The sequence below is a fragment of the Fomitiporia mediterranea genome, assembly GCF_000271605.1.
Source record: "Fomitiporia mediterranea MF3/22 unplaced genomic scaffold FOMMEscaffold_6, whole genome shotgun sequence".
NCBI lineage: Eukaryota > Fungi > Basidiomycota > Agaricomycetes > Hymenochaetales > Hymenochaetaceae > Fomitiporia > Fomitiporia mediterranea.
This window is the reverse complement of record NW_006760391.1, coordinates 995,603-1,014,667: the sequence shown is the minus strand read 5'-3', so window position 1 is coordinate 1,014,667 and position 19,065 is coordinate 995,603. Positions and strand designations below refer to the sequence as shown.

The 19,065-nt window shown below is 47.4% G+C and overlaps 4 protein-coding genes across 4 annotated transcripts; 2 read left to right on the top strand and 2 right to left on the bottom strand.

Annotated features, from left to right (window-relative positions):
- Nucleotides 1-145: 145 nt before the first annotated feature.
- FOMMEDRAFT_146573 (uncharacterized protein) lies at nucleotides 146-11,287 on the bottom strand (the record flags this gene model as incomplete). Its single annotated transcript, XM_007266351.1, has 19 exons — nucleotides 11,045-11,287; nucleotides 10,622-10,990; nucleotides 10,202-10,568; nucleotides 9,550-10,150; nucleotides 9,277-9,498; nucleotides 8,954-9,227; nucleotides 8,627-8,904; nucleotides 8,398-8,571; nucleotides 8,166-8,349; nucleotides 8,005-8,115; nucleotides 7,734-7,946; nucleotides 7,321-7,677; nucleotides 7,068-7,269; nucleotides 6,775-7,018; nucleotides 6,516-6,725; nucleotides 3,789-6,464; nucleotides 3,388-3,728; nucleotides 1,739-3,334; nucleotides 146-1,679 (listed from the first exon to the last, which is right to left on the bottom strand). Exons 1-19 carry the CDS (start codon nucleotides 11,199-11,201, stop codon nucleotides 146-148), a joined length of 10,110 nt encoding a protein of 3,369 aa, XP_007266413.1. The 5' UTR covers nucleotides 11,202-11,287.
- A 220-nt stretch (nucleotides 11,288-11,507) lies between these two features.
- On the top strand, nucleotides 11,508-12,841 carry FOMMEDRAFT_28406 (uncharacterized protein; the record flags this gene model as incomplete). Its single annotated transcript, XM_007266350.1, has 4 exons — nucleotides 11,508-11,703; nucleotides 11,758-12,150; nucleotides 12,199-12,381; nucleotides 12,438-12,841. 4 exons carry the CDS (start codon nucleotides 11,508-11,510, stop codon nucleotides 12,839-12,841), a joined length of 1,176 nt encoding a protein of 391 aa, XP_007266412.1.
- A 766-nt stretch (nucleotides 12,842-13,607) lies between these two features.
- FOMMEDRAFT_84292 (glycoside hydrolase) lies at nucleotides 13,608-17,141 on the top strand (the record flags this gene model as incomplete). The annotated part of the gene is made up of 13 exons (XM_007266349.1): nucleotides 13,608-13,806; nucleotides 13,865-14,005; nucleotides 14,046-14,248; nucleotides 14,299-14,361; nucleotides 14,414-15,097; nucleotides 15,159-15,455; nucleotides 15,506-15,562; nucleotides 15,617-15,719; nucleotides 15,780-15,837; nucleotides 15,895-16,267; nucleotides 16,327-16,698; nucleotides 16,771-16,984; nucleotides 17,047-17,141. The coding sequence occupies 13 exons, from the start codon at nucleotides 13,608-13,610 to the stop codon at nucleotides 17,139-17,141; spliced, it is 2,859 nt and encodes a 952-aa protein (XP_007266411.1).
- Nucleotides 17,142-17,271: 130 nt separating this feature from the next.
- On the bottom strand, nucleotides 17,272-18,846 carry FOMMEDRAFT_133950 (uncharacterized protein; the record flags this gene model as incomplete). Its single annotated transcript, XM_007266348.1, has 7 exons — nucleotides 17,272-17,471; nucleotides 17,556-17,642; nucleotides 17,721-17,943; nucleotides 18,010-18,089; nucleotides 18,146-18,361; nucleotides 18,428-18,520; nucleotides 18,594-18,846. The coding sequence occupies 7 exons, from the start codon at nucleotides 18,844-18,846 to the stop codon at nucleotides 17,272-17,274; spliced, it is 1,152 nt and encodes a 383-aa protein (XP_007266410.1).
- Nucleotides 18,847-19,065: the final 219 nt, after the last annotated feature.

Here is a 19,065-nt window from a genome sequence, read left to right as displayed (position 1 = left end):
TGCCTACATACAGTCTGCTACAGTATTCTCGACGTATTTTGTTCTCGACTTAGTCTGCATTTGTACCTATGAAAGGAATGTAGATAATGTGGCACACTTGCTTTTCAAATTGTGGTGAAGTTTTATTATTTTAGGAGCAATCGCGTCAGCAGTCACGTGCCTGTGTTAGTTGCTTACGTTCCCCATCTATGGCAGTCGGAGTCGTGACCAAGGCTACAAGCAGGAAAATGTCGAGCCAGGCAGCCTCGCCGTCTCCCGCTGCTTCTCGACAACCAACATGGTCATTCAAGATCTCAATTGGCAGTGTTGCATATTCGTGAACATACTGCGGTAGCGCCTCCTCGAGGTTGAACCCAGCTTTCCTCGTGAAGAAAGGATGCATAACATCTGGCGTGGCCTCGCCCAACTGCTTAACGGTCAGACGCTCGATCTCTCGCGATCGCGGGACGAAGATAATCTCTTGCGACTTCTTCGCCGCTGAATCCTGCGCCGGAGATTTGTCAGACGACTCTCCAGAGGTAGGTGGAGATTGGGCAGACGGAACACCGAGCCTTTGCTCTGTCACTTTTGACGTATCAGAAATCCCAAATCGAGGAGATGGCGATACTACTAGTTGTTGCGAACCCTGCGATCTACTCGGAGTGGAAAGGAGAACCGACTCTACCGAGCGAGAACGGACAGGCGATGAAGGTCGACTAGAATGACGGCTCGGCGGACGACTTTCGGCAGGCGAAGACGATCCATCACTAGGACTGCCGAACGTGAAAGGCGGTGTAGTGGTGTCCGGATTTGCAAACTTCGGGGCTGTTAAACTTGCAGGAGAAACGTTCACAGTTTTCCAATCAGCAGCTTCCTGTGCTCGTTTGAGTTCCCTTGCGAAGGTCTTGCGTAGTATAGTGAGCCAGCTGTAAAGACGAATGTTGAAGGAGATGTGAATATTCTCTCCCCTCTGATCTCCTTGACGAGCAAATTTACTCGTGAAATCATAAGGAAGCACTCTTGAGCCTTCATCAATGCCTTCGTCTGTAATCATCCGCATGTCCATCGCAGGCAGAGAAAAGATGAGATTCTCAGTGCCTGAGAGGTTGCGACCGCTTGTTGTCAGAACATCAAATTCTTGACCAGGTAGGCGAGGGTCAAACCCTTGCTTCAAGAGCTGAGATATGGACATATGAGTCAGAGATAGTTGAAGATCTCTGTGTCCTGGAAGGCCAATCTGTTGTACGGTCCTTTCCAATTGTGCCATCACATTCCGTCCGATAAAACGGGCCAATTCATTGTCACCCTGGGACCTTGGCAAAACAACGAAAACCAGCTCGCTGAGTTGCAACTTCATGTGTTGGTTGATTACATAAGACAGTGATTCGGACTCCTTTAACTTCGACCGCGCCGATCTGAACATGGCATTTGCCACTTCTGATAACGCGTTATCAGGTCTGGGAAGTCGGGTCGATCGGAAGGCTGACGACTCGCGACTCGCACCCTCACGTTGCGCCTCGAGACTGGATTTGAGTTTTCCCGCATACATTAGGAGCTTGGGTATAGCCATGATAGTCATCATCGCCATGACCTTGGATCCAGATACGGAGAAGTACAGATGAAGTTGTCGATTTCTGATTTCAGTTGAATCAGCATCCGTACTCCAATCATCATAAATCTGAGCTTCAAGAGGTTCCGCGCTGATATTAAGTTAATGAGGGTTAGTGACAATGTTAAGGTAGTTAAATTTCACCCTTACCGATATTGCAATAGCCATAGCCAGTCCGACTGGAGTTGAACATCCAATGTGCCGCTCGTCAAGTTCAGTTCAAGCATTCGACTGAGTGGCTGCTTCTCAGTTACACTTGAATATCGCCTTCGGATGGTTCGGAATGCGAAGTCCGGCATCCTCAAATGTCCAGAGAGGTTGCCCTTGGCCTGCAACTCGACTCGATCGAATGATATGGACAACTCGGTGCATTCCGACGTCAGGCGAGCACGAATCAAAGCATCCTGCAGATCGAATATGACGAAGCTTATCGACTGGCCTAAATCTGCATCAAGCTTGATATGCCGTACGCGGATGAGAATTGCCGTATCAAAGCCTTGCTTCGGTGCTTGATCAACCGAGGAGACTGCACTCAGTCTGCTTGGTGAGGTCGCAATTTCACTCCCATCTCCTGTAAAGACGGGAATATTATCAAGCCATACAGCCTTGAAGCATAGGAAATCCTGATAGCGGGAGAACCGTATGCCGCCAGAAAACTCGGTGTCGACGACCACAGAAATGGAGTTGATGTGTCCGCCCGACGATAAACTAGACTTTGAGAAATTGGTGGAGAAAATAAGGTTCCTTGCGTCAATATGGGCTGAATCGTCCGATAAGAAGCCGTGTTTCAAACCAATTGTGAGCCCTTCGATGCTCGCAGATAAAGAGACACCTTTTGCTCCTGGCCCCATATTGAGGACAAATCCCCCGCTTTCCCAGTTGAGGCCAGCAATCACGTTCACGTCCGGCCTGCATGTCAACTCAAGCCGAGACTTGTCAATACGCAAGCTGATGAAGAGTTGGAAATTAGACTGTAGTGAGTCCTCCAAGTCATTCATGCCAGGTATTGTGTCTTCCACAGACGCTGTTGATAGCGACTGGCGGATGCCGGAAGGTGGACGGAAGTCAATGTTCGAAGCTTGTTTCATCCGTTCTTCCACATTATGGACTACTCCAGAAACAAAACTCAGTAGCAGCGGGCGAAGCGAATTGTGGCTCGAATGGACTGTGCTCCTGAAGACAAGGACAGGCGCGCGCATGCCATCTTCGGTAGAGGTCCCAAGCTGCCTGACATCTGCGTGGTACTCTGCGAACACAGTTAGCTCTGGTAACCTGAAAAGTTCAGCATCGGAGTCTAGAATTTGGTACGTCTGCCCAGTCCAATCAGGAGATATGGAAGTAAATGCGGAGGAATCCTTCGAAGTACAGTGCATTCGGACCAAGCCACTCTGGAACCTCAGATCCGCTTCGATACTCGATGTAACGACACTCTTTCTTGCCCTGCCCTTACTGGATGCTTGTGCACGAGTGGGTGAGCTCACTTCGGCGCCGGATCGTGGAAGGCCAGCGGCTAATTGCTCCATGCGCTGCCTACCGTGCTGATATGCGTCGACCAACGAGAATATATACAACGTTATGGATGAGTCAAGGTCCAAGATAAACCCGCTGACCGCCGCTGAAGCGTAGATTCGTCTAGTGGACGAAGACGTTTCAGTACGCATCCTTGCAGTCATTTGCGGGTATAACATCTGGTTCAGAGTATGGTGCCTCCTGGCGGTAAAGTCTTCGGGGTTGGAAGGATCAAACCTGTGATACAATCGTCAGTTAGGTGAACTACAGGGAACTACATTCATACGAACCTTGAGACAAACTGGAAACAAAATCCTTCCATGACAGCCTCGCCAGATTCTCCACGCTGGGTTTCAAATTTGAACGTCTTGATGCTTAATAATAGTGCCTTTGTGGTAAGTTCTTGGTCCAAACCAAGTTTTCGAGCTCGCCGACGAGTAAGATCCAAAGGAAATGCAGCGCCAAGGTTTGATATTGAAATTGCGATAGAGGATTTGTCCAAGAATTTCTGTCGCGTAGCTATTGAAGACCTCCGAGGATACAGGTTAAAAGTTGTCATAACATTCCTCGCTTTCTCCTTGAAGCCTCTTAATTCGGCAGCACGATTTTCCTTTCTATGCATTAGCTCGCCCTGAAGCAGGACATAAGGTGTCAATACGTATTGGGAATTATTAGTAGCAGGTTGGCGTACCTGCAAGTAATCTATGAAATCGCCAATGTCACCCATAAGATGTGCTTGCAAAATAGCATGCAATTTCGTGATATCCAAAGATAGACGGCGATCCTGACCTTGCGAAGGTGACCCACGACTCACTGCTTGGAGATCAATAGAGACTAGGACCGGGAGCTGACCTCGATCAAGATGAGCGAGCTTCTCCTTTGCAAGGGATTTCGGCGATAGATACAATGCCAGATCCGTCAAGGTAACGCTCCATTGCGGTAACCCGCTGTGACTAACCGTTGCGTCGATGTCTGTACATTCCAGGAACTGTGTTGAAAATGGACCCTCCATACCAATTTTAAAACCAGCAAGCTTCGCAGTGACGTAGAACGGTACGGTATCCCTCCTTGACGAAGGCCTTTCCCTGCGAGATTTGGGTTGCTTGCTCCTAGCGTCTCCCAGAATAAGGATCAGGTCATTGAAGTCTTGACCGAACTTCTGTTGAACTGAAAGTAAAGAATCCCAGTGGGAAGGCTTTATCGTCACAGTCAAGAATCCCAGAGCTATCAGGAAACTACTCCCTTCCGTGTCAAAGGATCCAGACCCAGTGATAGAAGGCAGATCCAAAACGATCTTTGTTGGACGCTGAGAAGACCAATCAGCGGAGGTGGAGGATATCCGGAGAGAATGCGACTCTATCTGCAGGCCACCAGAACGGATTATTCCTTTCTCTCCAGATTTTTCTGTGAAGTAACCAAGGACTCCATTAGTAGTCCAGGCTAACCAAGTACCATGCATGACCTGCAAGACAACCGAGGCTGCCTTTACGGAGGCATGGAGGTTGATCCCCATCCTGCGTTTCTCCACCTTTGATGGCTTTGACGAACGGTCTGGTCCCTGTTTGATCTCCGAGAATAGGGATTTTAGCATGGTGTCAAGACCAAGGAGGTAATCTTGTCTCCACTGCTCCATGAACTTGTATAATCGTATAGCACTCCTTGGTACGTTCAATTCCAGGGAAGTTGCATGGACGGTCCCGCGCAGAGTCGAACCATGTGGTGCGTGATACTGGAAAAGAAGGACGGAGAGACTCTTGGTCATGGTTATGCTAGCGAGCGTGATGCTAGCGAGCGTGTTTGTACCTCTCTCCTCAAAAGTCCTTGTCCTCGCCTTCACTTCAAATTTATCGAAGCCGCCTGTATGACTTAGAGATAAGTCGAACGAAGAGCCCTCCAAAGGTTTCGTCGCATGTCCAACGTAGCCTACAGAGAAACCTCTGGACGCAATTTCAAATACGATGTTTTCCGCAGCCGTTTCTACAAGAATATGGTGGAGGGTAGCTCGAACGTCGAATACAAATACCCTGTTATCAAAGAACTCCTTTATGTACGAATTTGACATTGAACTTGGCGTCCCTTTGTCGCCTTCGGTAACTTGGAGGTCGGATTCTCGCGGACGCGTCCTCCAGGCACGCAATGCATTCTGAAGCATCTCAATGATGCTCGGAAAAATGGTGATTTGCAAAGAGTCGACATCTAGTGCGGTAACAAGTGAAATACTGCCGTAGTCGACGTACTCGGACGTAGGCCTGAAACTTCTGATCGTGGACGACTGTGGGGACAGAGTACGAGGTTCGAATAGCATGCGTCTTGTCAGCAAGTCCGCCCGAAAATCGACTCCTTGTATTGTCACGGAGCTTCGAGCTAATGAATCTCCGCTGTCTAGCACTAAGCATAAAGAACCAGCTTGGAATCCCATGGATTTAAGGGGCCTATTGTCGTGCTTGTCGAGGGACGCGTCCGGTAGTCTTGTCTGTTTGGCAAAAAGCGTCTCAATAAGCTCGACCTTGATGAGCGGTAGCCCTTCTTCCATTGCCCACGGAACTTGGCGAGTCTGCACCAAAGTATCCATATCCGTACTTGTTGCTATTGTATTTAGTCCCCGTTTCAGTTCGTTATACTCCTGAGCTGACATGCTTGTAAGGGAGTGCCGAAGGTGAAAGAGGAGCTTCCAGCTATCATCTGAACGAAGCTGCTGCGGTCGACCCTTCTGTACGAAGAAAGCAGGCTGGACAGACGACAAGAGATCCGTCGACATTCGATTACCACTGTGCGCAAGAATCGTATATACCAATTGCTTCTTTTGAAGTCGTATCTGAGAAGAATGGTTTGTTTCAGCGCTCCAGAGTTCTTTCAAGGGATGTTCTAAACTGTTGACAGCCGCGAGGACAACATCCGGGGCGGACCGACAAATACGAAGTTCAGAATTATCATATGATGCTTGTAATCGCAACTTCACGAAGGCGGCTGCAAACCTAGCCATGCTGAAGTCGACTGCCACGGAAGGTACTTGAATGTCGTGCTTCGTCGGCGAACTTGACGTATACAAGAACCCAACCGATCCAAAGGTCCTATTGACGGAGAGCCTGCCAAAAGTGGCATGTCCTGGTTGTGTTGTACGTTTAGACGACGGAAGGCTTATAAGGCCGTGAAGTTCTTCAATGCCTACATTGCTGACGGCAAACGCACGCCGAGTCGGGGTTAGTGGCTCATCAACGGCGTGGAGCTTCAGCAAGTCCGCGATTTCATGTACGACCCGAAGCTTCAGAGAACGGACTCGAGCATTATAGACGGAGATGGAAGATTCTGCGACCGATGATATCCGATCAAGCATCAGCTCGTCAAGACGCAACTCGGGCCCACGCTCCTAAAGAAAGCAATGAGAATACAGTTGAGCAAAGCTGCACAGAAGACGCACTTCGATATTGTGTTGCTCAAGTATTTCTTTTAGTGCCGTGAGACATAACGGTGTCAAAAAAGCACTGGAATGTTGAACGTCCACGCATGTGTATGTGCGATTCTCGTCATCTGGCAACGCCGGAACAGACTTTTTCGAATCTATATCCGATGTCAATTTCGCCGTGTGCAATGATTCATCCGAAAAAAGGCCCGTCTGCAGAACGGGGTTCTATTTCGAACAGTCAGAACCTCGTTCATCCCTATGTCTCGATACATACCTCTCTTCCAAGTACAAATTCAGAATGGCAATCCATTTCTGGCGACTGATGGCGCAAACTCAACTTTCTGCAGAAAGCAAGGTAAGGTATCCGCGGATCAACTCCATCCTCGAGCTCAAAATAATCACTCCAGGAGCTTTCTGAGTCCGACCCACCGTTCTCATCAGATTCGTCAAAGGCAGACGAGCTTTGTTCGGCGTCCGGCCGGTCAAGAGGAAGAGTAGAACTTGTAGGCCGCGAGTTTCTGCAAACGAACTTAGAGCGTCGCATTTTGCAGATATGGGTTGACTTACGCTAGTCTTTCATCTCTGTCAGCTTCAGAGATAAGGTAATCGTCTTCTGAATCGGAATTGATGACGTCCTTTCGGAATGGGCGTCGAGTTGGTGGAGGTGAAGCGTCAATGCCGACCCGAACAGCTGTCTTCCTCGACGACGACGATACGCGTGGAGCATATATGCTCTGAAGATACAAGGTGTTTGACCATCTGACTGGACCTACGAAATGGCATAAGCAAACGTGCACGGAAGGTAGATCCGCTAGCTTACTAAATTGACTGTTAAGGCCCATTATAGTAGCAAAGCGGTGCGTCTGAGAGTCCTGTGTTCGTAAAAATGATTTCTGAATCTGGGCATCCTCACGCCACCCTTTCGGAGCAGAATACAACCCAAGGGAAACACCCGTTCGAAATCTACCAACTTCTAAACATTGCTTCGCTGTCCCGGGCGTCAGCAGCATCTGGATATCGACAGTCGGGATTGCAACGGTCGTCAGCTTTCGGTGTCGAGTGCCTGCGATGTTATTATATGCAAACTGTACGCCGTCCTTGATGTCGACACGGATAACGGCAGCTTCGTTCTTCCACGATAGATCCACACTATTGACGGCTACCTTCAAGAACGTTGCTGATAAACGTATCAACTGATTACTGTAATCAAAATTTTAAAGGCGAAAAGCATACCATCACGTTCCGCGGGAACGACATATTCCGCGGCAGGTGCATTAAATGGATCGACGAAACCGTGCCCGAATGATTTCCCTGCTGCCAATAGAATCTGAGCTTCCATTGTACTCAAAGAACCTTTCACGTCTCCAATGGAGATGCTCCAGATACAAACGTAAGTGGTCGTATGCGGTTGCGGACCGAACAATCGATTAGCAGTGATATGCAATCCTTAGGGAAAACTCGTCAGTGGACGATGCTAGTCAACACAAGGTAAGTTGAGTATTACCTGATATTGATAGCTGTTCTTTTGGCGTTTTGAATGCATGCGACAGCAATAATCTGTCCGGACATGAGTTCACAATCGAAACCACAACCGGGTCCACATTAAAAGACATCTCTGCCGGACGGTTGAGTCCAAGATAGCACATATTTCTATTAAAGACAAACCCATAAAAAAGTCATGCAGACGTAGTTGCACCTGTAACTCCCGAATTGCAATCACTGCACAAGATCCAAGATCGACATCATCCGAGCAATCCTGTTGAGCACGCTCAAAGCCGATAACGCCAGCTGGAAGAACAATGGTGCCATCTCTAGCAGTCACAGACAGGTCAAGGTGGAATACATTACTCTGAGGCTAAATAAGAAACAAGAGCTGTTCGTTCAAATGAAACCTCACTTTTCCGGGTCGATATTTTAAATCGAGTGGGTCACCGACCGCAATGCCACCTTCCCGCTTGCCTAGATACTCCCTGGTGGTGGAGTATTGCGTAAAACCACCAAAGTAGTTTTCTCTGAGGACCATGGTGTGACGGACTATCCACCCGAAGAGTTTCAATGAAGTAGAAGGGATCTTACGAGGAAGTCAGCTATGTGGCTTAAACCTAATTCGGGCCGGAGTCCCCCACCTGGACATCCAGTTTCAGTTGGTCAACACAATCATCACGGACTTCGGCGTGATACATGTACGACCCGTCAAGTCGAAAGAGTCCGACTTGGCCAAAGTTAGTCAATTGCCTGACGGAGGATGGGACAAGCCCATGCGTATTCCATCGTGGAAGGGTCAGGGTTACAGCAACGTCCGGCGCCACGATGGAAAACGACGCTTTCGTGGACAGAGGCCGGAATTTGTTTGAAGGAACGGTTGTGATACTTCTGAGCACGTCTCCCTTCAAAGTAAACAGGACTAAAAACATGTCAGCACTAACTTCATGTAAGATAATCCGGATTCTCACCATTCTCTCGTCTGTCTAACGGACGATCAATAATGTTGTGATCGTTTGCATACAAATTGAGTTCGAAATCGTGTAAGTTCAAGTTAAGACTATAAATTATAGGCACAAAAGTATGAAAGTCATGAGTTGGACCGGTCGACCAATCTTTACCCAAGTCAGTTAGCATATTAACGTGATCACGAATTATGTATAAAGTCGGCTTGTCGAGGGAGACGTTAAAGTCCCAGCTACGTTCGCTGTTCCATCGCAGAGGGGAGGGCAATAATGACTTGACCTGTACACATTTGTCAACCAGCGGAACAACCACGTCTCGAGGCACATACCGAACATGAATAGGCTTCAAGGAGTCTGATATCGTTAAGGCTCGATGTGACAGTGATGTCGTCCATGAAAACGTCTAGTTCAGCAATATATCCCTCCACTGTGGCAATCATGGGTACAAGATATTTCAAGGACGATTTGTCACCAACTCGCAGTTGAATCGAAGCCGCTTCACGCTGTTTCCTTGTCCGCGGAAAGTCTACCAGGCCATCCCATTGCCAGTTCTACGGCCTAGTTAGCATGGCCGACCTAATGATGTAATATAGATGAAATACCTTGGACGGCTCTCTGAAAGGTATATGCAACGTAGTCACCCCTCGGAACTCGAAGAACAGCTTCAAGCAAGTACAAGTACGTTGGTCTCGCGGCAACAACATGGTGCTTGGCTCAATAGCCTGGAACGTCTGCGGGAAAAAGACGCGCTGTAATTGGGCACGTTGTCGATCTGCCCATGGTCCATAACGAAAGCTACCTCCATGAACGACAACATCTACTCCCCATTCTGGAGGCAAATCAGCGTTCCCAATATCCATGAACTCGATCCCCTTCGGATTCTTAAGGCCACCGTGACTGTCCCGGTCCAGATTACCAATTGGTTCGGACGGAACTGGTCCTGCGACATCCGCATAGTAAAGGAGCTCAAGGGTAGGCGTCTCGAGTAGCTTGCGTTCTATCGCGTATTCCAGCGCAGAGAAGTCAGCTCCCACGTGAGACATTTCCTCGCTATCTTTCTTTCCCTTCTTTTTACGTTCTTTATCAGGTTTGACATAGTAGCGACCGCGAGATTTGAAAAACGGAAAATGTTTCCTAGCATGAGTCCACAACTTCTTGAAGTCACTGTAGTTCAGCGGAACCATGATAACGCCGGTAATAGACCTATTAACTTGGTAAACAACGCAAATTGCAAAGAATTTTGGACCCGCTTACTCCGACTCTGTGAAGGTTTCGTTCACACTCTTCCCTATGCCGGTGTTGCTGGTCCAATAATCAGGATTTTCGACAAAACTGATTCCTGCGTCTTTGAAGGTGATCCGAAGCATTTGCTTGTAATCATCCAATTTCGATCTTGGCTGGACAATTCCGTAGGTTCCTGCGGCGGACGCGAATTGGCCCAGAAGGAGATTCTCGGTCGTGTGATTGCCCATTGTAATAGCACCTTTGTCGACCGAAAAGCTCAGGGGCAAGAGGTTCTTAGGGTCCAAATCAGGTAGCTGAGTTCTTATCCAAGATGACAGCTTGCCAACGAACGAAGGCAATTTAAACGTCGCAAGAGCTCGTCGTCCCGTCACATTCACTAGAGTGCCGTGCATGAGATAGAGAAAATCGTTTGGGCGAAAATTAGCTTACAGCGTGGGTGTTTTTCGTCGTGAACTATGGAATGGTCGATTGAATGGAGATTTGATTCGCGACTCTTTGTCCTTACTCCAGCAAGCTCTGGATTTGCAGCAGCTAGCTGTGATAGGATGTTGTCGAATGAAGCAGTTCTGTTGTACATGAACCATTCAAGCCCCTCCATCGAGACGTGTATTCTGCAGCGTGGAGCGTGTTCAGCCCCATCTGAACGACCGTCTGCCAGATCCTCCTCTTCTGCGACACGCCGAATCCACCACCTCCAGCTGAGCTGGCATTTGACAATTCGAACCGTTTGATTACACGAGTGGTAGCGTACATCACGAAGCAATATTCGACCAGAAATCAATGAAAGATGTGCGGAACCTAAAGAGGCAAGATAATTGCATTATCCATACAGCGTAATGCAGTTATACATACCGAAGTCCACCCATATTGCCGAGCTATCCTGAGTCCACAGTCCGAGCCTTACGAGAACTCCGAGAATCCATCCGAATATGCGATTCCAGAAGAATAGATAGAGTATTGTGCCAATAGCAATTGCAACACAGGCTACTAGCAGTACGACGCTTAGCATGACCTAGGTCTCAATAGTGACCGAAAACGCTTGGAGCAGTTTCGTATCTCAGCAATTGGACTGCGAAACTCCAGTTATGATATTCCCAGCCAGCCTCAGAGCATTGATTAGATTCAACGTCAAGTGCAAGCAGAATGAATATGGCACAGCACGAAATGTCGACCATAGTACGTATTTGTCCTGTCTTTGCGAGTCTCGAGTCACGGGACCATATCGGGACCATGTGACCAGTTAATGTCAGTTCAAGAACGCGTTTACTTTCTTGACTTTGCAATTGATCACCACCTTCAAGGCTTCAACTACAAGATGCTTAGTGCACGACCTCCTTCCAACCATTACGAAAATAATGAATATGCAAGAACACAGGGCTCCAAGACACCCGGAAGAGCCCTCAAGGGCCGTGCTGGTCTTCAGGAAAATGTGCTCCACAATGGATCCATGACCGCAAATCCAAAAGAAAAGCGAGTAACTTTACAGACCCCATTTCGCCAAGGAAGCAACAGTGAGTGAAAATTGCTCGTGTAGCATCGCACGCTCTTACGAAACGTGAAAACAGAGTTCGTATTGCAAGATACACACGCGTCATCGAAAGCAGCCACCTTCTCCACTTCGCGACCCTTAGGAGATAAGACACCAAAACCAAACCGTCAGAGTCTGTCTCTATTTTCTCCTGGTCCACGCACCGGAAAAACTGGGAAATTTGAACTATCCTCCCTTCAAGATGAGATTGAAACACAGTCTCCCAATCAACCACCGAGTTCCTCCCGAAAGAAACTTCGTCAGCCCAGGGTCAGTAAAAGTTTTCAGACGCCTGTGACGAAGGGAGATCATTGGAATGTGAGCGATGTCTCTATAGAGGCAGGGAATTCCACCCTAGGAGAAATTGACGAAGGAGATGCAAATGAACCGGACGACAGTGAACCAGAATACATGCCGCCTAGAGCAAAAGGTAAGCTTGGAACTGGTCCTTGTCAAGCGGAACCTGACAACATCACAGAGTTGCCATACGAACCTCCGTTTGAGATGCCAAATTACAAAGAAGTCGGACAGATGCTCCGGACCCTTGCATATTCCTATCCCGAGGACGACACACCTTATGTTTATCGATTTGACTCCGAGGATCTTCTGAAAGGCTGTGAATGGTCTGTAGAGCATATGAAACTCAGCCTTCCCGAGTCCGGTATGTCTAACATCAATGTGCAGCAATCATCAGGATCTGAATGTTTGTTTATTTAGATGACGACGAGATTTTTGGTCCCCGCAAACAGCAGCCAAAGGTCAGTGATCGTACCAAGTCCTCGTCAACAACAGGACCGAAGCGGACAGTATCACGTCCTGACCTTTCAAAGGCTCCGCGGGTAACCCGGAGTGGTACTCCAGCTGCCCCTCCACCACGGCCAGCAACGTCGACAGCTATTCGAGCACCCGATAAAAAACTAGTTTCGATGTTGCCGCGACCGGGTACATCAGCATCGAATACGCGTCCCCAAATTGCAAGGGCTGTCTCTGGTGGTTGCATTCGGCCGACTCCGTCCATTGCAAATAGGGCTGTAACCAGAAAGCCAGGCAGCGACGACATACTTGCATCCCACTTCGTCAACGACCTCGAACCTGAAGACGACTTCCGTTTCGCATTATGATCCTCTCCGTGCATATACTGTCACCAATTCGTGACACCTCAGTAACATTATTCCAACACCTTGATTTGTTGACTACATTATTGTTTCATCGCCCAATACATTTCTTGTATGCAAGCTAGATATTATGGAGAACTCCCGTGTACAATAATTGAATTGTGCAAGACACGTAGCGCGCAGAAGACTGTCAGCTTCCACAATTATATTCGGAATATTATTTCCTTTCTGAACGGAATAACCTCGCTTGACAGAAATAAATTCACGTGATGTAATTAACTGTGCTCACCTCCGCGGCTTCTCTGAAGTCTTTGACAATTTGTTTCTTCCATCAGATTCATGTACAGGTTTTCTTGGTCTATCATACAATTCCTTGATCATAAATACCTCGTGGTGGCGCATCTCAGCTTCTTTTGTGGTCAGCTGCAACTTCACCGGAGCGCGGCTCAGAATGAACCGTTGCATAAGAGGTCGTCCTCAAGTAAACCATTGCGGCTCGAGGACGTTCGTACCAGTCATCTCACGCACTTTATCAAATAAGACTTGGTCCTGGGGGACTTCATAAGTCCAGAAGGAAGAACAAACTCTTTTTTCATGATACAAACACAATCCGCTCTAAAAATAGCCCGGGACGCTCGATTGTCGGACTCACATGGAGGAAGGGGGAATGCAGGGTCGTAATGCGCTTGACGACATTGGATCCGCCCCGTTCCGGCACTATAAAGGGCGCGTCATATGGATTTATCATTTGAGGCCGCTTGGCACGCCCGCTATGTTGTTCCTGCAGTATTTCCTGACTGTGCTATGCCTCTCGCTCGTGTCTCTCGCACAGAAGTATAGCCTCTCAGACCTACAGTGGACACTTAAAAATTCAAATGGATCCATCTCTGTCCCTGCGCAAGTTCCGTCACAAGCTCATCTCGATCTCCTGCGAGCAGGAATTATCACGGAGCCTTTGCTCGGCGCGAATGGTTGGTATATTTACACTGGATCTGTCAAGACTATATTAATAGCAAAAGTTATAATAAGATTTTACGCAGAGATGGGTTGCGAATGAGAACTGGACATATACTGCCGATTTGAGTCCTTTCACAGCTACTCTGGAGGGAGGATCGACGGAAAAGACACTACTTGTTTTCTATGGCATCGATACTGTTGCCAATATTGTGAGTGCATTAACTTGATTAAATCTAAGGATTTTGACTGATAGTACCTCAGACAATGCTTGGACAGCCTGTTGCATGGGTAAACAACCAGTTTAGGCAATATGTATATGACGTTTCAGCGATTCTGGCAGGCAATAGTTCGAGTGGTGACGATAACTTGACTGTCGCATTTGAGGCAGCAAGTACATATGGGCTTAATGTCAGTTCAAGACCAGACGTGGAGTGGGACCTAGAGGGAATTTCTGTGGTGAGTAATAATCGTTGTTTGATGTTACAATAGTCTTAAATGTAGTATAGTTTGAATATCCTGGAGGACATCCATGGGTACGAAAAACTGCCTCAGATTTCGGTTGGGACTGGGTAAGTCGGAAAGGTTCTTACGCGACAAAGATGGTATAACTGTCTCTTGTAGGGACCTGCTTTCGTTCCGAGTGGAATATTCAAGCCAGCATACTTCATCGCCCTAGGAGACAGCAACTCGACCACTACTTCATCTTCAGTATCATCCGTCACTTTTGGTCCATTCGTATTTGTCGAAGAGAAGTCGATCGAAATATCGAAAGTCGGTCAAAAGCCTTCACTTCGACCTAATGAAACCGCCGATTGGCTAGTTAATGTCACGCTTGGATTACGATCCTCTCAAGCATTTGATAACCTCAGCATGATCATTTCGTTCCCAGAGCTTAATGTGACATCTGAAGCTCTCCCGCTTGCGTCAATTCCGGGAGACACTTCTCAGTCAACGTTTGTATCAGCGAACATGACTGTACTAGACGGAGTTCCTGAGCGTTGGTATCCTCATAACCTTGGTACACCTCAGCGATACAATATCACTGTCTCACTCATCCCTGCGAATGTTACTTTCACCACTACGACCGGCTTCCGTACTATTGTCCTGGTGCAGGACCCGTATCCACAGTCGGATGTGGAGACAAGAGGCATAACACCTGGCGATCAGTTCCATTTTGAAGTCAATGGCAAGGCGTTCTATAGCCTGGGCACTAATATCATCCCCTTTGATCCGTTCTACTCTCGAATGACCACTGCACAAGTACGCTGGGTAGTCGAGAGCGCAGTTCTGAGCGGGCAAAATATGGTATGTTCAGACCGTCGTTCATTCACGCAGTCGTTGTTCTTACGACATTTCTAAATATTAGCTCCGAGTTTGGGGTGGAGGAATCTACCAACCTTCCGACGAAGAAACAGGCGTATACAATTTCTACGAAACTTGCGACGAACTCGGAATACTGGCCTGGTCTGAACTCATCTTCTCAGACAACCTTTACCCGATCAACGATTTTCTTCTCGAGTCGATTGCACCTGAAGTTCGACAGAACGTAAGACGCACGAACAGGCACCCCAGTAATGCTCAATGGGCAGGAGGCAATGAGATTGAAGGAATTGTTGAAGTCGTCAATACGACGCTTGCTAATGGGACGCACTATTTGGATGAGGTAAGTTATAACGGCCTCCTTGGTGCTTGCCTGCTGATAAAGGGCTATAGTTCGTCGAGTTGTTCCAAGACTTCTTGCATGATATTGTGCTTAACGAAACGTCTTCGGTATGGCACCCACTCTTGTAGTCCGTTTTGCTTCTGATTAGGATTTTAACGAAGTTATCATATACGGATTGCTCAACGACGAGCGGCTATCTTAGTCTCGATCCGTATGTCCTGAGATTCCGCAACGGGACACCTGGAGAAATCTATGGGAACAGCGGTACGTTGCGTTTTCCGCGAAAATCTCGTGCATGACTGAATGCTCTCGATATCGCCTCAGAGCGTTATAATTATGATGCATCCCAAGCATTCAACTATAGCACATATCCAGTTTCTCGGTATGTTGATTTAAACACCACCTTCACTACACCTCATTGATTGGAGCTCGCGTTCAGCTATGTGAATGAGTTCGGGTTCCACTCTATGCCTTCCTTCTACAGCTGGGAAGAAGTACTCGAATCCCCAGACGACTTCTCTTTCAACTCAACAATCGTCTTCTCTCGCGACCACCATCCTCCAGCAGGAGGTCTTACCTGGCCAAATCCAAACGCCAACCAAGGACAAGCGCAAATGACAGAAGCAGTGGAACTTTGGCTACCTACTCCCGGGACTAACGATTCGAATCAGACGTTTGCTCAATGGTGTTGGAGTACCCAGATTTTCCAATCCCTGAACATGATTTCTGAAATAGCTTGGTACCGACGCGGTGCGGGACTCGGAGAGAATAACCTTGGTGCGCTGGTGTGGCAGTTGAATGATATTTGGCAGGTTAGTTTCCATTTACTCGGGCGTATTCTCAAAGGCGTCTCTGACTTGGTATAATCTAGGGTGTAAGTTGGTCAAGTATCGAATACTCTGGACGCTGGAAGGTCCTACAATACGCTCTCGGCGGGGCCTTCGCACCGGTGACTATCTATCCATTCTGGACACCGGAGAACCAAACTCTCGAAGTACTCGTTACCTCAGACCGTTGGGAGACTGTCAACGGGACTGCGCAACTAACGTGGTTCAACTGGGCAGGCAACGTGTTGAACTCCAGTTCACATAACTTCACGACTCCGACTCTCAATAATAGCGTGATATTCTCAGCTACGGGCCTTGAGAATATCCTCCCTACGGGAGCAAATGCATCTGATGCATGGATGCTCCTTAACGTCACTGCAGAAACTGAAAGTGGACAAGTTACGAACGAGCAATACGTAAGTGCCGAGTACATATGCTCGAACGGTTTGCGTACTCACATACCCAACTAACTTTTTTTCGCACCCTAGTTCACCCCGACACCATTGGCCAATGCTTCACTTATTGATCCGCAAATTAACGTTACGAGGGGTCCAAACCTGACTTTTACACTTTCTGCTCAAGGTGGCGTGGCGCCTTTCACTTGGCTAGACCACCCATCAGGTACCGTAGGCATTTTCGTGGACAGCACAACTGGCAAGCCGTCCAACGGATTTTATCTGGTTCCAGGGAACGATAGGACTGGTACGTTACTGCTTACTACTACCTCTCCCAGATAGATAGTGCTCAATTAACAATCTCTTTAGTTCAATTTGTCTTGAACGACGGTCTGTCGAAAGTGTCCGATCCCGATCCTGCGGACTTCGTTGTTAGGTCGTTATGGAACAATACACATGCATAAACCAACGGGCATGTAAAATACACAAAAAAAATTGGGTGAAATAGCAGCGAATGAATGTATAATTAGTGTTTCTCAAACAAGCAGTATCTTTTCTACCTTCCTACTTTTAGCTCTCCTACCTACGCTTTTTTTATGCCATAAGTGACATGCGAGCAAGAGGTAAGCGATAAAATCGCATCGAGAAGTATTTCCTCGTCCCTCCCCATCTATCAACTTCTTCCTGCTTTTCGCCTTCTTCAAATAGGTCCACGTCACTCCAGCTTACGCTGAGACCGACGTTTGATAGGTGCAGTTCGGAGAGTTGTGTGTAGACATCGTAAAATAGGGCGTCTGTATGCGCATATAGTTAGTCGACTTTCTTTGATTGAGCTAAAGAAATTGAAAGGGGTGAGGAAAGGGAGGAAGAGGACGTACTCGTCGCTCCAAGTCCATTAAAGAAGCTGAATCGAGCCTCAGGTCCGTTCAGTAGGTCTGGTAAATGTTCAAAGAAAGCGCGGAGATCTGGTATAGCAATGACCGAAAGAAAGAAACAGGCATCATCGGTTTCACACACAAATCCTGAATATAAAGACTGTTTACCCTCATAGTTCTCTGAGAACGTATCGGTATAAACCACATCGAACCCTCCAACACCCATAATTTCTTCACTCTCGATGAGGTCTTGCCATTTTCCTTCTAAGATGGTTACTCCAGGTTTGTTGTACCACCCCAGTTCACGCATGTGTTGTAGGACATCTGGATGAGCTTCGATTATGAAGTGTTGTTTTGGAGGATTCGGTAGGGATTGGAACATCGAGTCGATCTGAAAACGATGCAGTTAAACAGTGGTGAACTTCTATTTTTATTGTGAATGAGAGGGGACACGTACTATTCCAAGACCAAACCCAACGTTCAGTACTGAGTATTCACCATCAAGCCCTTCACAAAGCTTATTCACAGTCTCCTGCACTTCCAACAAAGGGACATCAATCCAGGTCACGGAAATCAGTAAAATTAGGACGTACTAATGCCTCTCTCCCAACCCATCATAACACCCACCTCTTCCTCACCAGATCTAACAACACAAACGTCCTGTCCATTCTCATCTTTCCTAAACACCAAACGTGAGTTGAGGAACTCCGTTGTTGATCCGGCAGCTGTCTCGTCGTTTGCACGAAGGATGAGAGATGAAGATGAGGTTACAGGTGATTTCTTTTTCGATAAATGCGAGAGGAGAAATTCTGGAGGGGTGCATATATTCAGTTTAACGATAGGAATTGAATAATAGACAGCAAATGATTTCGTACCGGATCGAAGTCCTGCATCCCGTATTGACCTATAACACTCTTCGTTATTCAAAGACAGGGCAACGTCTCCTGCTGTATTTCCAGAGTTATCCACTAATCCAAGACCAAAATCAAAACTCAAAACTCCATCCCTCTTAAATAATTCAAGTATAAATAGCACACGCACCAGCATTCCAAACAGCCCCCCTCTCAATCAACAAATCCACAAGCTCCTTACTCTCTACATATGCAGCAGCATGTAAGGCCGAGTTACCCTCTTCATCATCTTGATACCATAACGGTGCGTCTTGGTCAATTATCAAGGCTTTAATCTCGTCGAGTGACTTTTTGCCAGAGCCGAATTCAAAGATTGACTCGATGAGTGTGGACCCGAGTTCGATGAGCGCGTCGATTTCTGGTTGTGATTCTTGGCATGCCATACATGGGGATGAAGAAGGTGAATTCATTGGAATTGGAAGTTATGGTCGGTGAGATTTAGGAGGAGCAGAGCAAGTGTTTTTGGTGACTGATTCGGTGATTGGTGAGGATCGACGCGAGAATTTCAATTAGATTCGCATTACATTTTCATCTACAATCTTACGCAACTACTGTAATTTGATTAGTTCTCTGTGCGGACCTTGTTAAAACTTTAAATAAGT